Here is a 27,250-nt window from a genome sequence, read left to right on the forward strand (position 1 = left end):
GAGAATGTGAATGACTGATTGGGACAGCAGGTTATTCCACTGTCGGTACTACATACTGCTGTTCACAAGTCAGACCTTGCAACTGAAAAGTTCCATAGTTTTACAATCTACTTTAGAGAAAAATGTCATATCCTTTTGATTTTAGAGATCAAATCAATAGGAAACTTGCAAAGACAGTGGTTGCAAGCACTAACGTTCCCAAGAGTTGTTTGTTGGAGAGGTGATTTTAAGTCTAATAGCTTTGCTCGATTCTGATTATGCTGTCAGTCAGAATGAAGAAGGAAGCATTTGATTTGCAAATCTAACCCACCAACATTAGCAGAAAGTCAACATAAAAACAAAGCAAAACAATGCAGTACAAGGGAAAATACTTTCAGAAATCCTAAGCTATTTCTCTTCAGCAGTAATTCACTGCAATTCGTTACTGAAATCCACACTACTCTGCTGCAGTACTTCATGGAGGTAAGATTTACTGAGTGTTGCAAAACAATGAGCACTGCTTCACATTTATCACTCACTTTGAAAAGAAACTAGAAAATGTATTTTGGCTTTTAATATTTCTTACTGCAGATCAAATATGTTAAGTTTGTGAGTAAAAAGTTTAGATATTCAAACCAGACTTCTTGTGCTGTGATACAGTACTACTTATCCAGACTGCCAGATTATACCTTGGATGATGCATGTGTAACTCCAAATACTTCACACAATGCAGATTTAAGAGGAACTTAGCTTACTCCCTCCTTTACTGACATAATGGTAAACACTCACAAGTCCAAGTACATATTTTGTAAGTAGAATAATGACATTTCTAAGCAGTTATTTCAGGAATACTTCTCTATCATTAATTGTGATCCTTTAAATAACTACGGTTTCCTTGCCTGGAAATTACAAAGAGGAGGAAACCAGGAGTTTTAAGTGCTTTGGGTATTTGCCCTATCCATATGTCTGGGACACCACTGAGGCAGTAGCTTCAGCTGCTCCACTGAAAATCCTTCACAGACTTGTACACTGTTTATGTGCAGGTCATTTTCATAGTCACGTGCATATCTAGAATGCTTCTGATAGTCTATGCATGCATAATAAATGTATGCATGGATATGACACAAAGTCTCTAAATAAAAACTTTTTTAGTCTTTCATATTGGTCTCTGCCATAATAGCAAAATATGTTACATGTTTCTGCCATAAAATCCATATTTTGAGCATCACAGGGAGAAGCAAGTACATTGCAGTGAAAAAAAAAGGGAAGTGATAGTGAATATACATGCTGCTGAAACATGTCTGGCACCTTGTTTTCTGTTACTATAAGTAATGGTTTATTCAAAACATATTTACAGACAGAAAATTCCTGAGAAGGGGGACAATCTAATCTCTGCTATGAAAACTATTATGATGTATAACTTTGACCTATTTCTACTTACAGCACATATGATCATAAGTTCTACAAGGTACCACCTGGTAAACACTTTTCCTCTCTTGCTAAAGAGTATATAAAATAGAAAATTTGACCTTCTGTCAGTTATAATTTAACAATGGGAGGATGGTAGAAAAATAATATTACAATATCTCTTAAATCAATAACATTATTTGTTACCATTAGATTTGAGAGGGAATGAACACACACATTTGCCTACGTAAATACAAACTTTTAAATGCATAAGTTTAAAAATAGTATTAGGAAATAAAATAACTTAAGCACAATAATACTTCACACATACACGCCTACGGGTTACCATTTTTTGAAGCCAATGACTTATAAAACTAATTAATTAAACAACTCATATGCTTTCAGAAATCCAGTACTGACAGATTTCTCTGCAAAAGCATTTCAAATGCAGTATGGTAGCTGATGAACGTATTTATTGTGCTGCCTCACTCAATGCACACAGGCACTAGTAACACTGAGAAAGCTTTCTGAAATTCTGTGTGATTAACCATAGTGATTTGTATTTTGTTTTAGGAGACACAAACAAACATTAAATCAGTAAAACCCAGATCAAAAGAACAAACTGCATTAACGACTGCCTTGTAAGCAATGAGTGCATTCTTCTTGGCCTTGAATCATTTTTCAAAAAGTCACTTGAATTCATAAATAAGTACTTCAAATTTAATTAGAAACACAAGTCAGACATATCTTAAAAGTTTCATTTTGTTTTGACTTATTCTCCATCCAAGTTTTTTCTACCTTCTGTTTCCCCATTTGAAATTTCATGTTTTATCTCAAGACGACCCTGATTTGGAAAGGATCCACAAACACATTAGTCACAAGTGTTTAGCTGTCAGTGTCAGCCTTCTTCCCTCAAAAATTCAGCAATACAATGCTTTTTCAACTTCAGTACTCAGGTGCCAGTTAAGTACAATAAATATACATTATACATAAAGTATTTTAAAGTATTTAGAATATTTTTTAAAATAGTTTTAGATATATTGTTAGCTTTCTGAAAAGAATAGTAGAAATACAAAATAACTAACAACTGTACATCTTATCTTGCTATTCTTTATTAAAAACCCTACTTTGCCTCTTCTTCCCTTCTATTGAGCATTTAGAAGACTACTGAAGTCTTTGTAGCAGTAGGCAAAAACATCTGTACCTAGCAGAACAGAAAAATACTGAGATGAAATTGCTGCTGGCCTTGCTGAAAAATCTACTGGATGTAAATACTTCTCTTTGTATTAATGCCTAGAGACATTCTGATACTAACAAATAACAGTAGTAGTGACCAGAAATACAATGGAACATTCAGAGGATACCCACAGCATATGACACATTTGGGAAAAGAGTCAACTGATGGTAGAATGAATACAACGTTCTCTAAAAGCTCTTCTTAAACCTCCCACAGTCTCATCGCCCAACGTACTGGGGCAGCTCCCTAGCATGTGAAAAGATAACTCGCTGATTATCTTTGTTCGCTGTTCTTTAGCAAAGAAACCCAAGGCGATTCAAAACAAAACGATCAAATAACACCAGAAAGGAAAAAGAAAAATCTCACAGGAGAATGCTCAATTTTGTACTAGTGATGTAGCTAAATGCCAATTTTTTTACTTAAATTTCCAGCCCAAGGCATTGTCCTGTTTGCCAAGTGACAGCTATGAAATAAGTTCCCAGGTACACAAGTATATGTATAAAGCACTGAGCAATTGCCATTCTAGACCAGAACTCATTTGTCTCCAAAAACTGAAGTATATGCCACACACTAAAACTGCTGTGTTAACTTACAGGGTTGCTTTCTGTCTTTAGTTTTTTTCTACTGGTTTTTATATCAACTGTCTGATATTTAATTTGCCTCAAGTGCTTAAAAAGACTGCTGCCAGCATCCATAGTCATCATTTCTAAAGAGAAATCACAGCCTATCTCAGATGAGTGTCCTTTAGGTACACCAGACAGATTTTCAGGTCTGCAGGAATCTTCATTCACTCTGGCAACTTTGAGCTATACTTGATACACTGACTGTACAACCGTATAAAATTGTGTGGAATTTCATGCTGATTTAATAGAAATTACAGTTGTTTTCAGTTTTACATGCCCATTTTCAGTTTTTGTTTTTTTGTTTTTTGTTTTTTCTGGCTCTAATTTGATTTCTTTCCCCACTAATTTGTGGTATATTCAAGTCTTCTTTTAAACCTTTCCTAAATTTTTACATGGATTCTTCAAACAAAGCAACTCGAAAACATAGTTTACATTTTCATTTTTAACTCAATCCTGTGTAAGACTTGTTTGAAGTTTGACTTGTGAACTTACTATCATCATCATCTTAATAATGTAAGCATGTCTTTAAGTAATTTTGAAATTATTAGAATTCTAAAAGCATACTTGGATGAAGCAATTCTCAAAACCTACATACAAGAATTTTCTCTTTCCTCTCCTGGCTTGATGAATTTTTCTTTTTCGTGAACAGAGATTGAAAAGATTAGGGCTTTTTACTTCAAAAGGAAACCTCAAAGAACGGACTTGCTGAAAGGAGACAATGAATGCTGTACTATCACATCGAGGAGAAGAGGTTATCCTTAGCAGAATTTCTGACTGTTCATTTTAGTTCTTCCTAATTTCTCTGAAGTATCAGGTGCTAAACTAACATTTTGGAACAGACAATGACAGACCACATGTAAGGCAGCTCACTATTTTTTCTAGATATTGTGGTTTATATACGCTTTAGGTATAAAATTGCCTTCAAAAAACAGCACAACATAGTAGGTTTTCTTCTACTACTATTTTTCTGCAGTTACTGAGATTTACCTACTTCTGCTTACTCAGCTAACAAGAACTAAGCACAAAAACTTAGCTTCACAGTGGAGGACCAATGAAACTAGAACGTTTTCTTTCATATAAATTCATGTCTTAAGTACTGTTAAAAACAGTTCATTAGAATGGTAAGAATTGCTTGACTGAGATTACTATCCACATAAAGCTAATAAAACTAGTCTTTAGGGTAAACTGCTGTATTGTCGCTGATTTAAATAACATCAGTTACTCAAAATCAGAGACCTTCCTGCATTTATAGAACAATGAGATTTCTGGGTTTCTTTCCATTAAACCAAACATTCTTCCTGGTTTGTCCTATCAAAGATTTAATAGCGGTACTGAATTTCAAAGCAAAAAAAAGGAAAAAAAAAAAAGGTGAGTTTATAAAAGAAGAAAGAAAGAAAACCTAAGAAGGCCCTATAAAAAGATCTCATTCACAGACTTGGCTAAATGTAATAATGAAAACTGTATTATAAACTATAAACATTAAGAACATAAGGATAACCATATCAACTGAAATGCTGATTTATTTTTGCTCAGCATCTTTTTTGCAAGCATCACCAGTTACAGATGATTACAGAACTGACAGAAGAAATGGAAAATATATGCAGTTGACCAAAATTCTGGTTGAACAGCTTTCTTAGCTGGTAGACCAGTTCCTATGCACAACAAAGAACCTTAGTATCCATTTGCCATCATGTACTTTCTCTTGTAGTAATGGAGTATCAGGAACACATAGAAAAGAAAGACAGACCAACACAACTATAATGCCATGTACTGTAATCTTGGTATCTTCATATCTTGACTTAATACAGATTCTGAATGGAAATTAAATAAGGAAAGACAACTAAAAGGCATTTTCTCTATTTTATGGATGTTATTTTATTATTTTTTTTAATATCCTCTAGCAATTTCCTACTCTGGTGCTATAATAGAGAAATTCATTTTTGTATTTATATACATTATAAAATTATAATCTGAAGAAACAGTGATTTCATTATGCATATCTCTTTAACGTCAGAGTTTGTGTTTAAATGAAGTTGCATATTAAAAAAATAAACAGAAAAGATTATTGGATGTTTTCACAGTGATATTACATTGCTTATAAGCATTAAGATTCCTTTAATTATTTAATATGTGTGGAGGGAAAAACTGGTCACCTTATGTCTTGTGTGCTCAGAAGCAACTTGTAAAGCAATTAAAAAAGTAATGAAAACTCTGTCCATATTAAATTTATTATTACTCAAAAAATCATTGCTCCTGGTCTGTGAAAGGCCTTTAATATTGAGCACTAAATTCAATCATGTCACATAACTGTAGTGCTGGTACAGATAAATTAATAAACCTTCAGCATATGACTTCTCAACCTGATCAGCATCTTTGCATGGTTTCTGTATAAAGGCAAACTTTTTGATTTCTTAAATGTCCATGACACTTGTAATGAACAGAACAAATGAAATCAATACAAAAGATAATATGCAATGTCTTAATTTTCCAAAAGTTTACTAGAAATATTTCCCTTCCCTATATGATTTAATTGAAAATTTTGATTAATTGTAGTAATGATTTCTGAAACAAGTAGATAAGTTACTGAGACAAAGACTCGAGAAGGAAAGGTTTACCAGATGCTGCCATCTTTGCTAAGGAATTTCAGTCATATGTCTTAAAACAGTGAGAAGCTTGGTGATGGATTCAAGTTAAAAAGCGTATGTGAAATGGTGCCTTGGAGACCTAAATCTAATAAATGCTTTGCTAGAAAGGGAAAATTTCTTTTTTGGGGACTGGTTAAGACACAACAGAATAGTAATGATCTAGAAGCAGGAACAGAAAAATGAGTACACGCACATTCTGTGATTTGCTACGACATTCTCTAAAGAGAATCATGAATATACAAGCACTGTTTCCAAAGAACTCTCATTGGTTTCTTTTCTTTGTCTTGAATGTTGCCAACAGTACATTTTTAATGTGACAATTACTGCATGAATATTTATGTCATATTCCTTCACTAAAATTTATGGAGAGATGCACAGATAGATAGAATACTTGAGAAACGTGCCATTCAGAGACTTAAGAACATCTTTTGGTGTCTCATCACCTCTGAGTCAGGGTGTCACATGATATTTATGTGAAGCTAGCCCTAATTCTGGGGGCACATAATCGCTTACAATTTTGAAATGCATACAATAATATAGCTAATAGTATCATATACACATAACAATTTATGAATGTAAACTTGTCTTTAATTATAAATCCATGGCTTTTTATGCACAAATTGTAACAAATACAACGTAGAGCCCATTAATGATCTCTGAGTACATCTATCACACTGTCATTTCAAAGAATGTCCAGAATATAATTTTGAAATATAATGTTTGTCATTCAGATTTTCTGTGCAAGAAGATTTTAACATCTTTCTGCTTCCCTTATTTCTATCCTGAACTCATCAACTGGAAAACTATTCTGAGTTTTATTCAGATAGCGTTAAGCAGCCACATAAAAGACACTTCTATCTGAACTGAGTATAGAGTAGAAAAACAAATACCCAAAAATGAAATAAAGTAATTCCTACAGGTTAGTATGTCAATATCTACTCCATTAAAAAAAAGGAAAAAAAAAGAAGCTAAAACAACATAAAAATTCTAATAATAATATTGCCTTAGGCAAAAGCTTTTGGCACTTCCTTTTTGAAAGCAATAGTATTTCTTACTCCTGTAACTTCAGCCAACAGCAGCTTACTCAAAGAAATCTCCATTTCTATTAGAATGACTTGTCTTACAAACTCTTTCTGAATCTTTCATTTTTTTCCAGTTCCATATAAATAGAAAATTCAAACATAAACTTCAAAAAAGAAAAAGCCCTCTCCTTAAGATAATGGCTAGCATAGGCAGAAGAACAAATGGATATAAACTGTCGCTGAAAAAATGCAGATTGCAAATTACTACAGAGTCTGTAGGCATTAAAATAAAACAAGCTCTGGAACAGCCTTTGGCGGAAACACTGGGGGCAAAGAAACAGCAACTCCAATTTAGTATTGGCAGCGTTCATGAAAAGAGAATTATCTGATGCAATTCCCAGGCTAGCAGAGCACTGGACTTGATGACCCAGAGATCCCTTCCACTCTCATATTCTTTGTTTGCATAGATGCAGATGTTCATCTGTTTTTCAGCCTCGCTGTGGTTTTTCTCAAGTGAAATTTAAATGAAAGCTAATATAATTTTTGCAAGTTTCAGTTAGAATTGCCCTTTGTAAGAATTGTTGTTAGGCCTGCAGCACAGTGAAACTTCTCAAAGAATTCTGAAAGTTTTACTTGAAGTTGGCTTACATTAAGAAGTATAGCTGTTCAGAGAAACGAATGCCCAGCAGGGCACGCACCAAGAGAAGAAGTAACTGATCTACTGATGGGGAAAATGGGAGTGAAAAAAAGTAATAACAGGTCAGGACTGATACAATAGTAATATCAAGGAAGGGAAGAAAGCAAGATAGAAAGAAAAGAAAGCAAAAAATATTAAGATATAGAGAAAGTATAGGGAAAGAAATATCAGCAACATTTATGCTTTCTTAAAAATAACTATAGACAAAAATATTATCATGTGAGGTAGCTGAAAAGACTCAATACAAATTTGAAAGGAAAGGTTTTGTTCAAGAGAAAGGCCACTGTTTAGGTGACAAGCTCACACAGTTCTCTCCTCCCTCACTGCTCTCCCTGTGCTTAGCTATTGGGTTTCTGCCTATAGTTGAAATGGCTGTAAAGGATTCCTTTTCCTACAAGTCACAATATAAACACTACTGCATAAAGTTCTGTACGTGACCCAATATGGAGAAAAACATCTCAAACTCAGAAATGTATATCTAAACCATTGCTTAAAACAATAGTAACATTTAAGCTCGGAAACAACCTGGCATTCCTTAATACCTTAGTCTAACCTAAATATACTTTTACGTTGCAAGTAACCTAAATGTATCTCAGTGACTACAGAAAGCTACTGCTAATACACATCAGTCAGATGAAATATTACAGAAATATATAGAAAAACACTAATTTTTTTCTGGTTTTAAATAAATAAGCTCTTGGTGCAATTTTTAATTATTTTCAAATACAGGTATCTTTGCCCATTCCTATCAGTCATAAAAACATACAAAGGTCAAACGAATACTTTATCTTACATAGGATGCAGTGGTCTGTTTCCTATCACTTGCAAGTTCTAAGGTTTACACTTGTTCATTTGTGATACAGCTACACTTGTCTTCAAAATAAAGGCTTTACACAAATTCTTTGAACCTTGATGGCTACAGATGTAATTCTTCTAAATGAAACCCAGAGTCTGATACATTCTAAGATACACTGATTCTTTGAAAATATAATTTTTTTTATATTAGCATCTCAATTTCAGTAGATATTTAAAATGCATCATACAAATTGTAAGTGGCTCTGTGCAGTCATGATCACATACAAAAATTTTTTAAATCTAGCCCTTTCTTCACATGAATAAAGAAATAAATATTTTTCCTAACAAATGCAGATACAGATTTTCAATAAGCACAGTTTAAATAAATCATACAGGTAGACTGGAAAACAGATATTTTGCATCAGTGTGATTTCTCTTGTGTACATTTGCAGGTATTCTAGAAATCCGAACAGTGGCAGTTGGAATAGTGGCAATCAAAGGAGTGGAAAGTGAATACTTTCTAGCAATGAACAAGTCAGGAAGACTCTATGGAAAGGTATGGAAGCTAAATTCTCCTCAATCATGTAAGCAACCACCACGCTAACTTCCCTAACAAACATCATGAACTATCTTAAAAACATATGTCATATTCTGTGTGAAATAGTTTGTCTGAAATAAAGTCCTAAAAAGTTGAAATGTATCCCATGTGTGTATGACTTTCATACTCGCTTTGAAAATTCAATTATTGGACTTTGTGTACTTTTTTAAAACGTGAAACGTTAACAGGGAATATATAAAGTTGAAGTATTCAATACTCAGGTTTCAGAAACATAATTTGTTATCACTGCTAATAATATTATTTGATTATTACCAATATATCAATTTGTTTAATATTCATAATATTAAAAATATGTAGTTTGTGTGATGAACCTTTTTCTCCCATCTCCCCCAGTCTCTGGGGGGGAGTATTCTCTGGCTGCATTTAAAAAACACCTGTACTAATTTTACTCTAAATTATTTATTCTCAACAGAAAGTATGCAATGAGGATTGCAACTTCATAGAACTAATTGAAGAAAACCACTATAATACATATGCTTCCGCAAAATGGACACACAAAGGAAAAGAGATGTTTGTTACATTGAACCACAAAGGTGTTCCCATGAAGGGTAAAAAAACAAAGAAAGAACACAGAGCATCCCACTTTCTTCCTCTGGCAATATCCTAATCATACATGATCTGTACAGAACTAGTTCCAGCAGGAAGATTATTTTTAAGAAGATTATTTGACAAGGTATCAAGAGAGGCTGGAATACTACTGAGAAACTGAACAAGCTGGACTTGCGCATTTATGTTTATTTTTAAGAGACTTCATGGAAAAGATTTGAAAATATACACAAAACCAGATTTCCTAACTAAAAGCTGTAAAAAATTCTAAAGAGTTGTACAATCATTATCTTAGTCATTTTAACTGGGTAGTTTCTTAAATTAATTTACCCTACAGAATAAGTCATGACTTGATTATCTGATAATATTTAATTTAAATGAAAAAAACCACACACAAAAAAAAAAACAGAAAACAATCTGCTTCTTAAATATGGCTGCTATAATAATAATAAGCAGATGATAATGTTGTGTAAAATATGTCAGACTTTAAGGCTGCTGGAATGAGTTGTCAGATTATCAAGTCAGTAGTAAGCGTGGAGGCTGAGCAGTATTTTAAATACTTCCCCCAATAAGCAGATATCCTATACATAAACTATATGATCAGAAAAATATATAATCTTGTAAATGTCTATTGTTGCATTCAGATAAAAGAGTTAGTTTGGAAAAAATAAGTTTACTCTACTACAAAAATGTTCCTATCTATTAATGAAACAAATACTTAATGCTGCTCTAAAAGATGTTTCAAAATAGTGTATGTAAAATAATAGGAATAAATAACATACTTCATCTCACTTCTCACAAAGTAACAATTTATATAACGACGAAGCAAAAATTCAGACATATTAAGGTATTTTATGTAACATATCCTATCTTTTGTATAATTCCTGTTAGGGCATACAGCTTTTAATATTGTTTTGTGTTTTTTTTTTTTTTCCAACCTTATACATGCTTTTTCTGTTGTTACAGCATTAAACTTTATTTTAAGTTGTATTTGAACTTTATTGTTTTAAGTTATTTAAATGTTATTTATATAAAAAAAGAACTTATTAAGCTGCATCTGTTTCATATGCTTTTAATTCTAAAGGAATAACAAAATGGTCTGGCTGAGATGCATGAATTTTTTTCTGTGACCAGACACAAAGTCTAGTACACAACCCTCTTGCCAACATACGTTGGATGGCAGACAAAAACGACAGCCTGCAGCAAATCGCACAACGGACATCTCAAAGGAAACAATGCAAAAACATAAAAAATCTTTGCCACACGCTCAAGTTGATTTAATAGCAGCTCAGAGTCACACTAGGTAAAAGAAAGTTGCAGAATAAATCCTCAGGTGGTGGAACTGATCCTCAGAGAACAGTGTAAGAATCCATATGACTAATCTGAAATGAAAGACCAGCCAAGATCCACGTGACGCGATGAAGAAGAGATGCATTATTTTCCTAGGTATCAAAGTGTTTAAGTAAGCCCTACAGGACTGAAAAGTTACTTCATTCTGTTCAGTTTGCCTACCAGTTTTCTCAGCATTGTGATCTGTGCTCAAAGATCACCAAAATTTAGCCAAAACAGCTGTTGCACAATTGTTACCAACTTGGGATGGAGTCAAGTGGAGTTAATGGACTTAAGTGCTCTACTTTTCAGCACAGGTATCTAGACACAATCTTTTTTTTCTACATATTGAGACACCTTCTTCGTAACTGCACTCACACAGAACTGCCTGCAACAATTCTCTTTAAGAAATATATACATATCCTTTAACAGTATTTGCTTATCAAATACTATAATTTGGAAGTTGTGGAGTTTGACTAAGTATTATTACAAATTGAAGCGTAGATATGAACCAGACCACGCAGAAAATTTGTCAATACAACTACATGGGTAAACATTCACTGTGCTTCTGCTGCTTGATCTATTGCTTGTTCAGGGAAAACAACAGACTGTACTATCAAGGAATACTTCTTGCTGGAAACTGTCTGCACTTCTCTGTGAATATATTAACACTGAAATAAAGTTCCTATTCACAATTAACATTAATATACTAGCAAAAGTTTCTAGATACAAATTAGCTTAGTTGAAGCTTTGAAATAAAAATGGAAAGAGCAAAATCTCCCAAAGATTGTGTTTTAAAGCTCAGCTGAAGTTTAAACTTGTGCGCAAGTATGTATGTTCATATGCAAATATACGCAAAATAGTGCTTGAATTGGATACGGATAGGTTCTTCTAAAGATCTTTTGATTGTGTTGTTCAAGAATATAAGCATACAGTCAATTCTTGAGTCCCTAAGGTAATCTGCACGTACTGCTCTACGTTTTATACAATGGATTTCTATACTACCACCCTTACCAGGTAAACCAATGCTGGTTTACATTTTGTTGTTATATCTGACATATAGGCTACAGGTAAATGGTTCATGAAAAGATGTCCAAGCTCAAATACCTGCAGTAGCACAGAGTCATACAGGCTAGCACATTGCAATACCTTCCTTATGCTGACCTAGCAATGTAGGAATTGTAATCGAGAAAAAAAATCAGATTTTTCCCTTTTTTCATGGTTTCTCTTCAATTATTTTCTGGCACTTTAACGAACAGTCTTAAAGGCTAAAACACATCCTAATTTGTTCTATTCCAGTACTGAGTGGAAAAGATTAACAGAAAGCATGATAAGATCCATCCAGTGTATCAAATTTGAGAATACCTTTAATTTAGAACTATCTTCTAAGCAGAAATCCAGAAACATTTAAGCAGTCTTATATAAAATAGAACTACAGAATTTGATTAGAAAAATTTGCAAACCAAACTGACTGCAAATTGAGTGATTTGCAAATCAGTCATACAGCAATTAAAAATCACCAAGTGTTAAAACCTGAGCTCTGTAAATGACTTCACAATACCTGGCTGAGGAAAGCTAGCTTGTAAATCTCAAGCATTCCAGACAATTCTAAACCTGCTTACACTCCAGATGTAAAAAATAGGAGGTTTTCTCCAACTCTGTTTAGAAGGTAGATGCTAGTTTACCAAAGTAGGTTTCTTTCATTATGAAATACTTTTACTAAGAGTCCTGGCACTTGACAAGACTGATTCATAATATAGAGAAGAAAAAAAGAACTAAACTCAGAGAAAATTACTTCCTGATGAGAATGAAGTATAATGCATATACTTGGCACAAAGTTTACAATGTTTTCAAACTGAAGTCCAATCACAAAATGAAAGAATGGTCGAGGTTGGAAGGCACCCCTGGTCCAAAACCCCTTGCTCAGCAGGGCCACCTAAAGCAGGCTGCTCAAAGCCACATCCACACGGCTTTGGAGGATCTCCAAAGAGGGATACTCCAAGGAGAGTTCCATTGCTCAGTCACCAGAGCAGTAAGGGTTTCCTGGTGTTAAGATAGAACATATGTTTCAGTTTGCACATCCTGTCCCGGCACTGAGCACTACTGAAGAGACTAGCACCAGTTTCTTTGCATCCTCCTTTCAGGTTTCTACAAATATGGGTAAGATGCCTTCCAACTTTCTACTCCTCCAGGCTGAAGAGTCTCAGTTCTCTCACAATTTATTATAAAACCGATGGACAGCATTGGTTTTGATAGACATAAAGTCATCAGCTAGTGACTGCTGAATTATCATGATTAATCTACTGGCCTTTGAAATTTGGTTCTGCTATAAATGTCACACATAACTTTAAGAAAGCCACTGTCAAAGTCCTACTCCCTGTGTAAGTAAAAGAGGTACAAGCCTGACGCATGCTGCTAATACATTAAACATATTTCCATGCTAGTTTTAAATCACCATAATAATCTCAGCAGGGCACAAGTCAGCAGGGGGGATATTGCTGAACTTATGCCTAAATTCACAGTGATTTCAGTCACAACACAGGACACCATATTGGCATGATTAGATTGCTGTCTGTGTTTAAGCTTGCTAACGAAGTTACCTTGTTTATGTCTGAGTTGCCGTAATATTACTGCATAGCACAGCAACATTACATGAGACCTCCAGACGAAACTGAACATGTGGAAACCACAGATGCTCAAGTCTTGTGTAAGATACAGCACATGGACAGCTAACTTGCCTATACACCCTTTTCCTATTGATTTTATGGGATATTACACACCAAAAAGGATCTGGGCAAGTAGCAAGCTTCTCAGTATTCATAATTGAGAACAAGAGACTATTCAACAAAACTGAGAGTGCCCTGAGAGCCTAAAGCACTGTGGTAGAGCGCAGAATAGGATAATAATAGGAAAGCTAAAATAGAAAGGCTTCTCCTTTTATTATATTTCATAGGAAAAAAGAAGTCATTCTATCTTCTTTTGCAAAGAAGCATTAGGACCACAATAGCTTTAGTGACTTCAAAAAAAGTACTGTCATTGAAATAAACTCAGGCCAGAAGTGTTATTATAATAACCAACAACTGAGGTGATTTATTGAACCTGCTCTGCAAATAACCGCTTTCTACTGATTTTCATACACTTATTTTTCATGTACTAGCAAAACACTGTAATGATTGAACTTCAAAAGGCAAAGAAAACATGATTATACCAGAAGAAAACCATTGGAATTTATAAAAATCATGCAAATGTTTCCACTGGTTTTTGGTTTTGTAAAAGCATATTATATTTTAAACCCAAATGTTCCTCTGACGATTGTCTTCCACAACATAATACATTTCTGTTTCTAAAACCTGTACTGCAAACAGAACAACAAACAAAAAATGGATTTTATAAACAAGAATTTCCTTCCAAGACTGTAACACGAAGAGAGTAACACTGACTTTCAATTTAAAAGAAACATTGGTTCTTTTTTTTTTTCCCCTTCAATTATACTTGAAAAGAACTAATAAAGGAAAAAAAAGGAAAATTATTCAGGAAAGCTAACAGGCAGTATATAATGACAGTGAACTAGTTCATTTTACTAAGCCACAGAGGTGTGTAGCCAATCCACACACAGATTCTGCAAAGAATTCATTTGTAGAGAACAAATCCTTCAGTGAGCTCTCAAGAGCAACTCTTCCTTGTTGCTCAGTGCATTGCACCCATAAACATTCACACAGCTGTCTCGCATCTACATTACAAGAGCAAGTTTGTGGGGAAATGATGGCACTTGCTAGAAGACTTCCTTGCCTCTGATACTTCTGTACTATTTCACTGATTTAGGATTTCCTGATTACATCATACTCCAAACATTCTCTCCTTAACATTAATAAATATGAGAGAAGCCTCTATCTTTTCCTAACCATTTAACATAACTGTTGGGAAAATTTCTCAGAGTAGTATCATTGAAAACAGCAGAGGCTGGGGATCTGCACACAGACATCTTACCCCATTCAGGTTGATTCCATCACTAAAGAATTTCTGATTTTTTTCTTCAACTTATCTTTAAGACTGGCAAATCTGTAAGTTTTCACACAGATGTTTTCCTCTGAATTGTTTTACAACAAAAATCAAGTTTCCTTACCTTGGTCATGGTGGAGTGATCTAAATCCACAAAAGTACATAATCACATGAGCACATGAAAAAAATGATAGGAAAAGGCAAATATTGGAAAAGCTTTGGGGACAGAAGGAAGACTAAGAGTAGAAAGAAAAGACTGGCAGAATAAAGGAGGAAGGAAAACAGAAACTTCAGACATGGGAGAAATGATAGAAGATAGAATAATCACAGAAACACCAAGATTGGAAAAGACCTATGAGATCATCCAGTCCAACCATCCACCTATCACCAACAGTTCTCACTAAACCATATCCCATAATCACCATAATCTGGCTAACTTGAAGAAACAAAACATTCAGAAAGGGAGCAAGTGAGAAGCAGCATCAGTACAAGAACTGTGAAGGAAGATGTTAATATAGCAGCAATGAGAAAGGACAGCCATCTACCACCATAGAATAATACAGCCAAATATCTGATTCACCAGGACAGAGAAGACAAAGAGATAGAAAACAGAATGCAATAAAGAATGAAAATGAGAAATGTGCTAGAGAAAGAATACCAAAAGAATAGCTGTTAACAGGATCAGAGGAAATGACCAATCCATTTATTTATAATTGCTATGACATTTTGATTCTGTGCAAAGTTAAAGTGAAAATATTACTAATAATTTATGTTGACAATTAGATTTTGCAACGTACTGTAAGTTACATTAAAATACGCATAAACATAACGTGCACTGTGAGTTTAAAAATATTTACAAGACTTACGAGCTGCTGTGGATCTGGCAGATTCACTCGTTGGTAAGTCAGCAGTAGCACCTTTACTGTTACCATTTACAGTGGTAAACTTACAGCTTTCAAGACACTATTTATTCCATACATGTTTCCTTGGTTTTAGACCTGAAAAAAAAATAAAATAAAATTTAGAAAAATACTGATTTTACTTTGAAATGTGCCCTGTGATTCATCCCAATTTAAATTAAAATTACTTTCTTTCTTGTATCCAATGTAAATAGTGTTATGCTTATGGTCAACCTTAAGCTAAGGAACAAAGCCCAGTAACTGAAATAACTATATTCATATATTTAAACTCAACCAGTGTCTTCACAGAGATTTTTTTTCTCTCTCCCTTCTACTTCTGCTTGATTTTCTACATGGATAAATATCCTTATTTTGTGGTTCTTCCAATTCCAGTAATTTAATACATTTGCATATTTTTTGTGAGGTTTTGAATTATTCTGGCAGCAATACATAATTTACTTTAGTCAGTGGCTTTCAGTATTCATTCCAGTAGAATTCTGCACAGCTCCCACACTGCAACTTTCATGCAGATACAGAATCTCTGCCATAGCAGCAATATCCTTGTTTCTCAGGATTTTTTTTTCAGTCTGACTAAATTTCAGTTAATTCTATCCATTATCTATTTTTACACATTACAGACTTTACTGCGGGTTTATGCAACTCTTTCAAGTTAAAGGCCCGCTTGAGATTTGCTGCATATAACCTTGAAATATGTAAACCTTCTCCAAATTAGATTTTTCAGGGTATTTTTATTCCTATACATAATTTTCTTTGTCTGTAACTAAAAAGAAAATTCTGCTCAAGAAACACTGACTGACATAGAGAAAGGTTTTGAGAAAATATTTTTGTATTTTGTGCCTACTTCAAAAACATATTTCTATTGCATTTGTCAATCAGCTTCAACATACAAGATAATGAATTCCACATTGCCATGAAATCTAAATAAACGAGAACTAAAGATAGAAATCTGCTCTAAATCTAAGTTTTGAAATGGATACTAAATAACGTGTATGATCTAAGAATCATAAACACTATAAAGACATGGTGATATTTAATGGTAATGCCATTTCCAAAGGAAACTTCTAGGACAGGTACAGTCAAGAATCCTGTAAGCATATTTATACCTTTCTTCTGGTTTGGGGTTTTTAATAGAGAAATAAGTTCAATGCTAGCTACAAATAAACAGAGGGGAAGACCTCCTAGTCTTCTGTTTAACTACGAAGCAACCCATGCTTACTATGTTCAGCAGCTTTCTCAGTAATTAATACAGTTTTTCTTGTACTTTATTTGAATTATATGACTTCTATCCTGACTGCATTTATGTGCTTACTGTAGATTCTTAACAATATAGAAATAAAAACTTCTATACTGTATCACAAAGAAAGCACTGAAGTGATCAGCATTCATCAGTTCAATTATGTCTCCAGATGTGATTACATCCTCACTGGCTAATTCTATAGTATTTCAGTATTTTACAGCTACAAGAGCTATTCCAGAACAGGGTCACTGCTGTAAAGCAATAATAGGACTGGATTAGAGCATTTATATAATCTTCAAAATACTATACTTTCTTTTCAGCATTATCCTGATAACTACCAGCTCTAAAGAGATTATCAGTTCCACCCACTTGGACTCTGAGACACACAAGCTTTGAAACACTCAGCGACATCAGAGCTCTCACTACACTCATAGTTCTAATACAACATTCATATGAGGATTTTGCCCCAGAAATAGCTTAATTTAATGGGAAAAATATTTAATTCTCAATCATCTGATACAGAAATAGTTGCAAAACTGTAACTAAATTGTATTACAATAGAAAGATAAAAAGGTAATCTGGTTGTCTGAAATTTCTCATATTCACAGCAAGACTTCATCATTATTACACACTGGAAGGTCGTGCCCAGCTAATCTTACTGCTCAAGTAAAGAATTAGAATGCAGAATGCTTCCACAGTATCATCTGACAACAGAATACTAAACTAGATTGCCAAGGCATTGATACAGCACAGGTTAGCAATTAAAGTATGTTGCAGACATTTTTGGCAAAAGCATTTTGAAAGGTCAAATCCAGTTTTATTTTTTGACTAAAAAAAGAGAAATAATGCCAGAGATAGACAGCTTCCTTTCCAGAGTACTGTTTTACAATGCTTAATCATATTTATCTGCCAATAATCAGAATACAGATGTTGGTATCATCATCATTATTACTAGATCAGAGCACAGAATGCCAGCTTTGACAACAGCATTTCCAGTACCGATTTTTTTTATATTTTACATTATATTTTACTAATAATAATGTATTTTACTACTATGGGAGTACTGAAAAATTAAGTCTACCAATCCGTCCATAAAATCATCATCAAATCTTCTAAGGAATTCAGGAAACACTTCACAGAAAGTGATGTAAAGTATTTGTGACAGTCAGGATACACCTGCCAAAACAAGAATAACGCTGTATCTAACAAAGCTAGGAAAAGAGCTTTCATACTACAATATTTTTAGCTCATGTAAAAATACTCAAGTGAAGTGCAGTAATTGCAAAGTCATTCTTCTAAAAAAAGAATAGTGTTTTATTACTCTTACTTGTGTGAAACATTAGGCAGCCGTACCAACAAGTGAATGCACTTCTCTATAATGTGCTTAGCCAATATCAGAGTTCCCAGTTAAGATGGAATTGGAGGGCAGTGATTTAAACAAATTTTGTACTTTGAACAAGACACTTAGGCCTAAAATTAGGATAAAGTATTCTTTAATGATACTGAGCTGATCATGGTAGCTAATTAAAAACAAGAAATATAGAAATTTCTCATGTTTTAACATTGTTTTATTATTCACACATTATGTGAGCCAGAAAATCAACTTCATGACAAAGAAGTGATAATTTCTAGATTCCCTCAATATTTCTGACTGCCCTCTCTCTTCTACATACATGCAGCTCCATTGTGCAGCCAAACCTGGATATGTGTAAATTTGTTTGTGTGACATGTTAATACTTTTATGAGCCAAATACAGCATCTTTCTGTATATCAGTGGAATTACTAAGTGTTTATTTAACTGAAAAAAAAAAAACAAACAACCATCTTTACTATCCCTGGGAACAAGACAAAAAAGCTCCACAAAGCCTTCTGTAATTCTGTCGAACTGTGATCTTCCTGATCAGGCTTCAAAGGGCAAAACATGAACCCAAGAAGAAGGCATGAACATGAATTCATATACTGTTGTGAGCCAAAATAGAGATGCATGAGATTATCAGAGCTCATCTTTATGTATCCTATTATGGGAGGTGCTGACGATACAAGAAACAATACTGAAATATATTCTTAAAATAATTCCACCTCTTACTCTAATATTTTCTTCTAACTGTATTGACAGATTTAAGTATACTGCAGTAGTTCCTGATTCAGAATCATACTTAAGAATGTCTATTATTTGAAGCATATGTGGTGCACCAGCCAATAATTAAGATGGAGTCTAAGTGCTATACTGAATCAAAGCCATTGTATATAACCATAGTCTCCGACCATTTCAATATTTTTCTTCTCTTCTTAATAAAGAACACAGTGATCACCTGAGGTAATAGAATATATACATTTTTAATCTATATTCTTAACCTAAATACTGCAAAATCATACCTTATGCAAGTCCTAGCATCAATACACAAAGTAAGCAATGTAAAACAAACAATTCTGACCTAAATGCTTATTATAGGCATCGTGGTATAAACCTGCTAACTAAATTAGCTGTTTGTGTGTTCTACTACTGCTGTTTAAAGTTATTTGGCAGTTAGTCCTGGGTCTGTAACTGATGTTCTGGTCTTCGTCTACAACCAACTTGAAGAATCTGTAGCTTATTTCTTTGATAATAACAGACCTAGGAATGCATCAAATTCATTTATACCCCTTAAACTTTTGGAAGAACCAGCACCAAAAAAAAATCCTGAAATGCTGCAGTAGATAATTTTGAGAGAAAGAAGTTTCTCCAGACTTCAAGAACTTCCTTCTGTCAAACCAACAATGAAATACTTACTATGCTGAGTGCTGCAATTCTAAAATCTTAAAACCACAGAACAAACTGAAACTAGACAAGGATAGGAAGTGCAAGGGTTTTCATTTGGAACACAATCCAGAAGAAAATGGGAGCCTTCCTTCAGATTGAGGAAATACTGAAGGAAAAAAGCTGGCAGAGAAATGTCCAGCTTCTACTGAGAACAAAAGCAGATTCTTTGGGCACCTCACCATTAGGTCATCGTAATGATGGGGACACATCTGCATTTGCTGGTTACCAACAACTCTCTCAGCTCTTCAATGCTTTTTGTTTTATTCTGTTTGAGGGTTTTTTTTAGTTAATTTTCACTAAACTTACCACAAAATGTTTAAATATGTAGAGTTAAAACCACAAAAACTAAGTTACACAAAATTAATAAGGCAGCAAATCACGCCTCTTGCATTTAAATTTTAACATAATTAAAACAATGCAAGAGCACAAATACTGTAACTAATCCTAGCAACAAAGCAGATACAGGCACCAGATAAACTTCCATTGACATCTGGACACAAGCACTGACTCAAAGTTGTTCCTCAACCAGTGCAGAAGTGCTAAAAGGATTTTGATATCACTTGTAACTTGGCTATCTGAGTATGTTTGCATATATTTAAGCAAAAATAGGCAAAGTTTTTAAACCCATCAAAATTTACCAACTTGCTGAACATTTATGGAGACAAAACAGTGGATGTGAGCGCAGCGAGGCAGTGAGTGGTGCATCTCAGCAGTGGTGGCAGTGGCACTGGGTCACCTCCACAAATGGACTTTCCCAAGGAAAATGTTACCCTGGGTCAGCTAACAGCTTACAGGAATAGAGATCACCATCTAAGGCTGATGACAAAGACAGCAGAGACATAGCTCTAAATTATCCCTATCTTTTCAACCATGGATTAAAGTACTGGCCACACAAAAAAAGACTATGCCTTCTCATTTGTCTGCTAATGAAGTAACCAAAGAATTTCAAGACACTGCTAATTCCCACTGAAATAAGTAGAAAATTAGAATAGAAAGGTTACAATTACAATAATACTTCAAACTGTCAACTGCAATTTTCCTGGCTCATTTAGTCCAGATGCAGGTGTGAAAGCTGTAGCTTTAGATAGAATAAGGATCCCTCATCAGTAGCAAAAGATGAGTGCACACGTACTGAAGGAATTAGCATAATATCAAATAAATCTTCGCCTAATGAAAAAGAGCCATTAATTAACAGGACACCGAGAAGCTCCTGAACACTGTCTTCATTTTTCTTCTGTGATCATATGAAAGAAATAAGGAATATCTTCACTTTTTATGTCTCCAGGTGAGAGACACGAGCACATAGTAGCAGCACGTGCGCTGAGGCCCTGTCTGATATGCTAATGCAAGATCAGTTTCATAGCCATGAGGTCCATGCCCACCAGCTACAGAGTACGAGCGTATGATCACACAGAAGAAATTAATCTGGAATTCATTTGCATAACAGCATCCAAGTGTTTTACATACTTGCTGCAAATTCATACTTAAACAAGATTACAATTCCTGCAGTAATTAGACTGAGGTGTTACAGGCAATCATCTCTCTTCATGCATAATGTTCAACCATTCCCTGAGTGCTATGAGATATGAGTAGTCAGTGACACAGTAAAAAAGCAAACAAGAAAACCCATGTAATTCAACATGATGTGTAACACATATGCCAAGGAGTCTGTAAAAAAAAATTACATGTTCTATATTGTAACTCTGGGCTTGCTTGGTTTTTGAAATTCTTTTTAAGTTTAATATGAATGTTACATTATTTGTTTCACTGCTTTAACTACTGGCCAACTGCAGGACACAGGACAGGGCAGCTAGAAGAATTCTTCAACAATAATGAGTTAAAATTTAACAGTTCCTAGATCTGGCAGTTTTGTAACTTCAATCAATGCTAATAGTGATACTAAAACCTGTATGAAAGTGGAACATACAAAGATGAATGAGTCAAAATATTTTGCAATACTCTTTATTGGCAGCTTGTGATTAGGATATTGAAGCAAAGAGTACATACTTGGCAATATCATTTTTTTATAGCTAAGTCTCAAAGTTTTGAAGCTTCCAAATGTCTTCATAATTCTAAAAGTTGGTTTTTGAAACCAGGGTAACTACAGCTCTAAAAAGAAAAGAAAAATCTTCAGTAACTAAAGCTGATAATTACATTCCCTTTGCAATGCTGCACTGAGAAAACAGCGTTTCAAACATATAAGTAGTGTTTTTCTAAATTAAAACCTACAAAGGATTCTTCAACAGAGCTGGTGACTCTATTTTACAAAAGTACTTACTTTTGTAGTTGTTTTCTTTCTTTACCTTAAATCTATCAAAGTACATGAAATGGTCACTTCAATCTTTGACACACTTTGTTTCTTGAGAGATTTCTCAAAAAAATATTTTCTATTAGAAAGAATGAGTAAACCCATTTCAATTTTTCATACTTGCTGGGCTTTTGCTTCTTTTAGCCTATACACATTATTTTTTTCAATTTGAGATGATACTGTTTCTTGGCCATGTTGGATATATTTGGCATATTTGCTCCTGAATCAGTTTCCAGTCAAGTACAAACTTCTGACTGGCCATACAGCATATACAGTGACTTTCAACATTACACTATGTGTAAGAGTCTACCTAGTGAGTAGCATTGGATTGAAATAAGCTGATTGAGTTATTTAAGGTTATTTTCTTTAAGCTATGTAAGCTTAAAATTAAGCTATTTTCTTTAGCCTGGAGTGTCCAATGCAGAATGTGCATTGTCTGTATTACCACCATAGTTACTTGGTTTCTTACCAACTGATACCAATATTACAGGAGCATAGGCTAAATCAGGTTGGAAGGGACCTCAGGAGAGAGACCAGCGCAGGTTCTCAAGGCTTTATCTTGCATGGTCTTGAAATTTTCAAAGATGAAGACTGCACAAGCTCTTTGAAAAATCTATCCCGTTGGCAGATACGTAAGGAGCAACCATCCTTTGTATTTATTATACTTCCAAGATGTCCCACAAGAATCTAACAAAGAATTTGTTACGTTTACATATCTTAATAGTTTCTTTAACAGAACCTTTAGCTGAGTTTTAATAGACCAAATAACAAATACAGTATGGCCTTTAAGTTTTGGATCACTCAGCATATTAACTCACGAGCTTATTAGTAATTTATGTCTTAGTTCTGAGAGTATTCACATTAATATTAAAAAAAAAGAACCTGATTGCACTTAGCATCCAACCATCATTCAAGACATACCAGAGTCAAGATATTCCAAACTATGACAGATATCTTTTCTTCAAGTCCCCTTCCTTACTGGAAAGTCACAAATGACACTCCAATAGTTGATGATAAAATCAAATGAATAAAACTATCCAGTATATATATACTCTATTTGGAATTTCCATTATGCAGTACACCTAAATTCAAGTAGTCTAGAAAATTTAATATTGAATCTTGAATAAATCTCAGTTTTTCTTCCCTTGGGTTGGTACCAGAAGTATTTCTTTGACTTACAGCTCAGAACACGTTTATAAGAAAGAATGCCATGTAATTTTAAAAATGTAATTAACACAATAAAGCTCACCTCTACATTTCCACCCTTTGACTCCTCAGTAATGCGTTTGGCAACCTGGAAGTTAGTAAGTTCACAATTCAAAAGAAAGGTTATTTCACACAATTGTATAAGTAATATTTTCAGCTAGGAAAATTCATACTATGAACTTTGAGTGTGATTCAGATTAAGAGCAACCATCTAAAACTGAGACTTTGATGTGATGTATATTACAAAATACCCTTAGAGATAAAAAGAAAAAAATACTTCTTCAAATGTGGCTGTTTTGTTTAGTTTTTTCCCCACCCCAGAAATATACAAAGGTAAATGTAATCGAACTTCTCGATCCAAGGAAAAGACTTGCAAACTTTGTCTTCCTCATCTAACCCACAAAGAGAACTAAAAATACATAATTACATAACATACCTTTGTTTTCCTCGTCTCACTTTCCCAAGTCAGAAGCTCTGAATCAATTTGCTCAGTAGGAATCTCTTTAAAAAAATTAGCAAATTTATCAAGAAATAGAATCTGGATTGATGATTGTATGGACTAAAAGGTCTAATCAGACAAAGACTTTTAATTTATCCATAACTATGTCTAAATGCATACATGCACAAAACAAGATGCTGCATCATCCTACTGCACTACTGCAAGGATTGGAAGACTTGAAAATCACCATTTTTGTCTTTCTACGTCTCATCCTTACTTTATAACACCAAGATCTGTGGAGAACACGTTTCAATAGACACTTTGTTAGGTCTGAAACAAAACATTGCTAAGATCTAGCCAGAACTGGGACTTCAGCTTATTAGATTTTTTTAAATTATAAAATTGACACTTCATACTTGCAAATGAGGAAAAGTTGTAAACACTTCTCTGGGACAGTATCTTTGTTTTAAGTAGTACCTAGGAAACTTCAAACATGCACTGTTTACTTAAATTTCTGGAATTTTGCAAACTCTAAACCTACAAATTCTATCTACGTTTACATTCTTTTCTTTTTTTTCTATTACTCTACACTGTTACCAAGAAGTAGGCAGAAATCACTAGCTACGTACATCTTTTGAAGGCACTAGGATTTTTTTTCTCATTTTCTAACTACAGTTTCTACTTTAAAAATGTGAAATGATTATTACTCTGTTCAGGGGCAATTAGCTGTTCTTCTAGAGACGTTGGTCCGCACTGTAATGAGAAGATTCTTTCAGCATGTTTCTTTAGTTCAATAAGGCATGTGTTCATTCTCTTCTCCAAATCTGAGAGCGAAGTGACGGTCAGTGGAGCATGTTCATACAGCCTCTTAGAGACAGCGTTGAAGGAACAGTCTTTTCTTAAGTTATCCACCAAAGAATGAGGCTCATCCAAACCGACATATGTTGGCCAGTCCTTCTGCAATCAGTACACATCAAAAATAATTATTTCTGAATGGGATACAAATGGAAAGATTAAATTTGGTAACCTGTGAAATTTATTCTGGATGAAGAGTTGTAATACCAGTATAAGCACGTTTTACTTACACATTTTAAGAACGTCAGATCTTGGCAACATCACTAACATAGACTGCAATTTCCTGCTGCTCCATGTGCCGCATTCAGAGATGATTATATCATCTCAAAAAGAGGGAGAAACAGAAATAGGCCAAGGAGGCCCATTATAGCATATGCAGAGCAATTAAAAGGACTATAACTTTTTAGTTAGAAAAAGAGATAACTTAGGGAAAAAAAGGGTTGTTATGTTTCTAAAGAGACAAATAAAATCATGTGCAATTTAAGTTCTCTGAAAGGACAGTAATGTCTTCCATCTGTTGAGCACAGCCTTGGAAGCATAAGAAGAAACTGTCTTTGCTCAGTGAAGAATTAAAACCAGTAGCTTAAACATTTGAACAACCTTTTGAAACCAATGGTAGTCATTTGAAGTCAGTCATCAAATTGGTTACTTCCCTGAAATAACTTTATAGGTGTTAATATGGAACGATCAATTTGTTTTTAAAATCCCTAATATAGCTGAAAAACGAGGACATGTTCTACCATAATAGCTGGACAGAAAAACAAATGATTCTCTCCCTTCTCCCTGCCAAATCAAATGAAGAGCAAACCAGCAATACATACAAGCATTTCAGGATAGAAAAGGAAAAAGCAAATAAAACCAAGTGAAAAACTAAAATATATTAATATTTTGTTTTGATATTATCCAAAATTATAATGTTTCCATCCAAAATTATAACGCTTCCAATTTTATATCAGATTCTTTCTTCAAATAATTTGTCCTTAAGTAAAAATTAAATTCTTATAATGAAATGTTCCACTTCACAAAACATTTTTAAATGTTTTTCTTTCATTGTTTACATGAGATAAAAAGCTTTGGTTCAGTGCAGAGGAACTATTTTCCTCATAGCTCTGTATTGAGTGAGTCAATACTTGCAAATTATGCACGCAGGTCAAAAGAAATTTTTTGTTTCCTTCAAGAATAATGTAATTTCAAGGAATCGTTAGTATTCACATTATATTAAATTATTTGTGAAAATATAAAAGCATATTGAAAGATTTCCCTTAACATGCTTCCCAGTACAAGAAAAGAAAGCAACCTCATTAAAAAACAAAAGTAGCTAGCTGTTCACCCTGCCGTACTCATAAGCACGTTTTGCCTTAGGGTTCAGCACTTTGTGTTATGTTAGTAATGCTGTGGTCTGGTCAAATATTTTAAACAAAGCTTGGGTCAGTGTCATCATTCAAGCATGCTTCCAACAATACAAAAGTGCTGTACAGCAGACAAACACTTCCTCCATGGTTTACCTTTCTGAAAAAAGGAAGTTAACAGAAATGCCACTCTTGATGGGCTGCCATTGCTGCAAACCTCTTAATTTCCAATGCCTGAGGGCTTAGGAAAAATACAAGCCATGTTCAAACTCAGTTCTCTATATTTACATGGCTTTGCTCATGACCCCACTTTTGCATGTTCACTCCACTGTACACATGGGTTATTAAAATAACAAGCAGTCAGACTCACCAAGTCTTGAGATCGTAGGAATTCTTCAAAAGTCAAAGGAGGCTTTTCCATTTTCGACTGACATACAGTAAGAATTGTTCTCACCAGAATGCCCTGAAATTCATAAAACAACACATATAAGCACGTATTTAAACTTTAGATTATTGAAACTTACAATTAAGGTAATCACTGTAGCTTATACACAGCTTATTTGTAGTCATTTCTGCAAAAAACATAAGAATCACATTCCTAAATGTTGAGAAAGACACTAAAGAAGACACAATTATAAAAGCAGAACTTCCCTTCTCTTCTAGACATATCCATGCAAAGTAGCAAGATATTTATATCATTTATGTAGTTTTAAAATATATGCAGGAAAAAAATGTTAAAAGTTGCATCACCAAGTAGGTCTGCTCTGCTTTTATATGTCCCAGTTTTGTTTATAAATTGGAAGCAACGCAAGGATTATAAAAGAGCAGAAGTCTGACTGAAATCAGGTGACTCGCATATCCCAGGTTAAATATGATTAAAAACTTGACTTACACTCTTACTTCCAAGCACAAACAAGATGTTAATTCTTGCCCTAGGGCTCCTGCAACTCAGACACCACAGACTGCCTTTGGCTCAGTCAAGATAAATATTTCCTATACCAAAATTACTGCTTTCGCACAGGCAGTTCAGCCTAAAAACGCAGCCGGTGACCATAGGATGTCACAGCAGGCAGTGCCCTCACTCAGCCCGAGCTGCACAGAGAACCTTGCAGTCTTGTGGAGAGAAATAAAAAACAACAGCAGCAACAGCAAAGAAATACCGTGACGAAATTTTCCAGCCCTCGGCGTCAACCGTAAGCATGGCGTTACGTGCACCGGGTGGAAAAAAAAGAAAAAAA

The 27,250-nt window shown here is 34.2% G+C and overlaps 2 protein-coding genes across 7 annotated transcripts in view; one reads left to right on the forward strand and one right to left on the reverse strand.

The window, feature by feature from the left end:
* Positions 1-11,680, forward strand: part of FGF7 (fibroblast growth factor 7) — a 30,109-nt gene extending 18,429 nt beyond the window's left edge. For 3 of the 4 annotated variants that reach the window (XM_010717429.3, XM_010717428.3, XM_019619460.2), the window contains exons 3-4: positions 8,858-8,961; positions 9,437-11,679. In XM_010717429.3, coding sequence (XP_010715731.1) covers positions 8,858-8,961; positions 9,437-9,631 — 299 coding nt within the window. In that variant the 3' untranslated portion in view covers positions 9,632-11,679. Of the gene's footprint in view, positions 1-8,857; positions 8,962-9,436 lie in introns of all 4 variants that reach the window. The other variant, XM_010717427.3, reaches the window with a different exon arrangement.
* A 2,767-nt stretch (positions 11,681-14,447) lies between these two features.
* FAM227B (family with sequence similarity 227 member B) lies at positions 14,448-27,244 on the reverse strand. 3 transcript variants are annotated; one of them, XM_031555308.1, is made up of 6 exons: positions 26,905-27,244; positions 26,383-26,475; positions 24,516-24,765; positions 23,806-23,870; positions 23,413-23,457; positions 14,448-15,896 (listed from the first exon to the last, which is right to left on the reverse strand). In XM_031555308.1, the coding sequence occupies exons 2-6, from the start codon at positions 26,431-26,433 to the stop codon at positions 15,891-15,893; spliced, it is 417 nt and encodes a 138-aa protein (XP_031411168.1). In that variant the 5' UTR covers positions 26,434-26,475; positions 26,905-27,244; the 3' UTR covers positions 14,448-15,890. The 3 variants fall into 3 exon arrangements, with proteins under 3 accessions (XP_031411168.1, XP_019475008.1, XP_019475006.1); XM_019619463.1 differs by lacking the exon at positions 14,448-15,896 and adding an exon at positions 21,810-21,964; XM_019619461.2 differs by lacking the exon at positions 14,448-15,896 and having other exon boundaries at positions 21,975-23,457.
* Between the last annotated feature and the right edge of the window lie 6 nt (positions 27,245-27,250).

This window comes from Meleagris gallopavo, chromosome 12, assembly GCF_000146605.3.
Source record: "Meleagris gallopavo isolate NT-WF06-2002-E0010 breed Aviagen turkey brand Nicholas breeding stock chromosome 12, Turkey_5.1, whole genome shotgun sequence".
Lineage (NCBI taxonomy): Eukaryota > Metazoa > Chordata > Aves > Galliformes > Phasianidae > Meleagris > Meleagris gallopavo.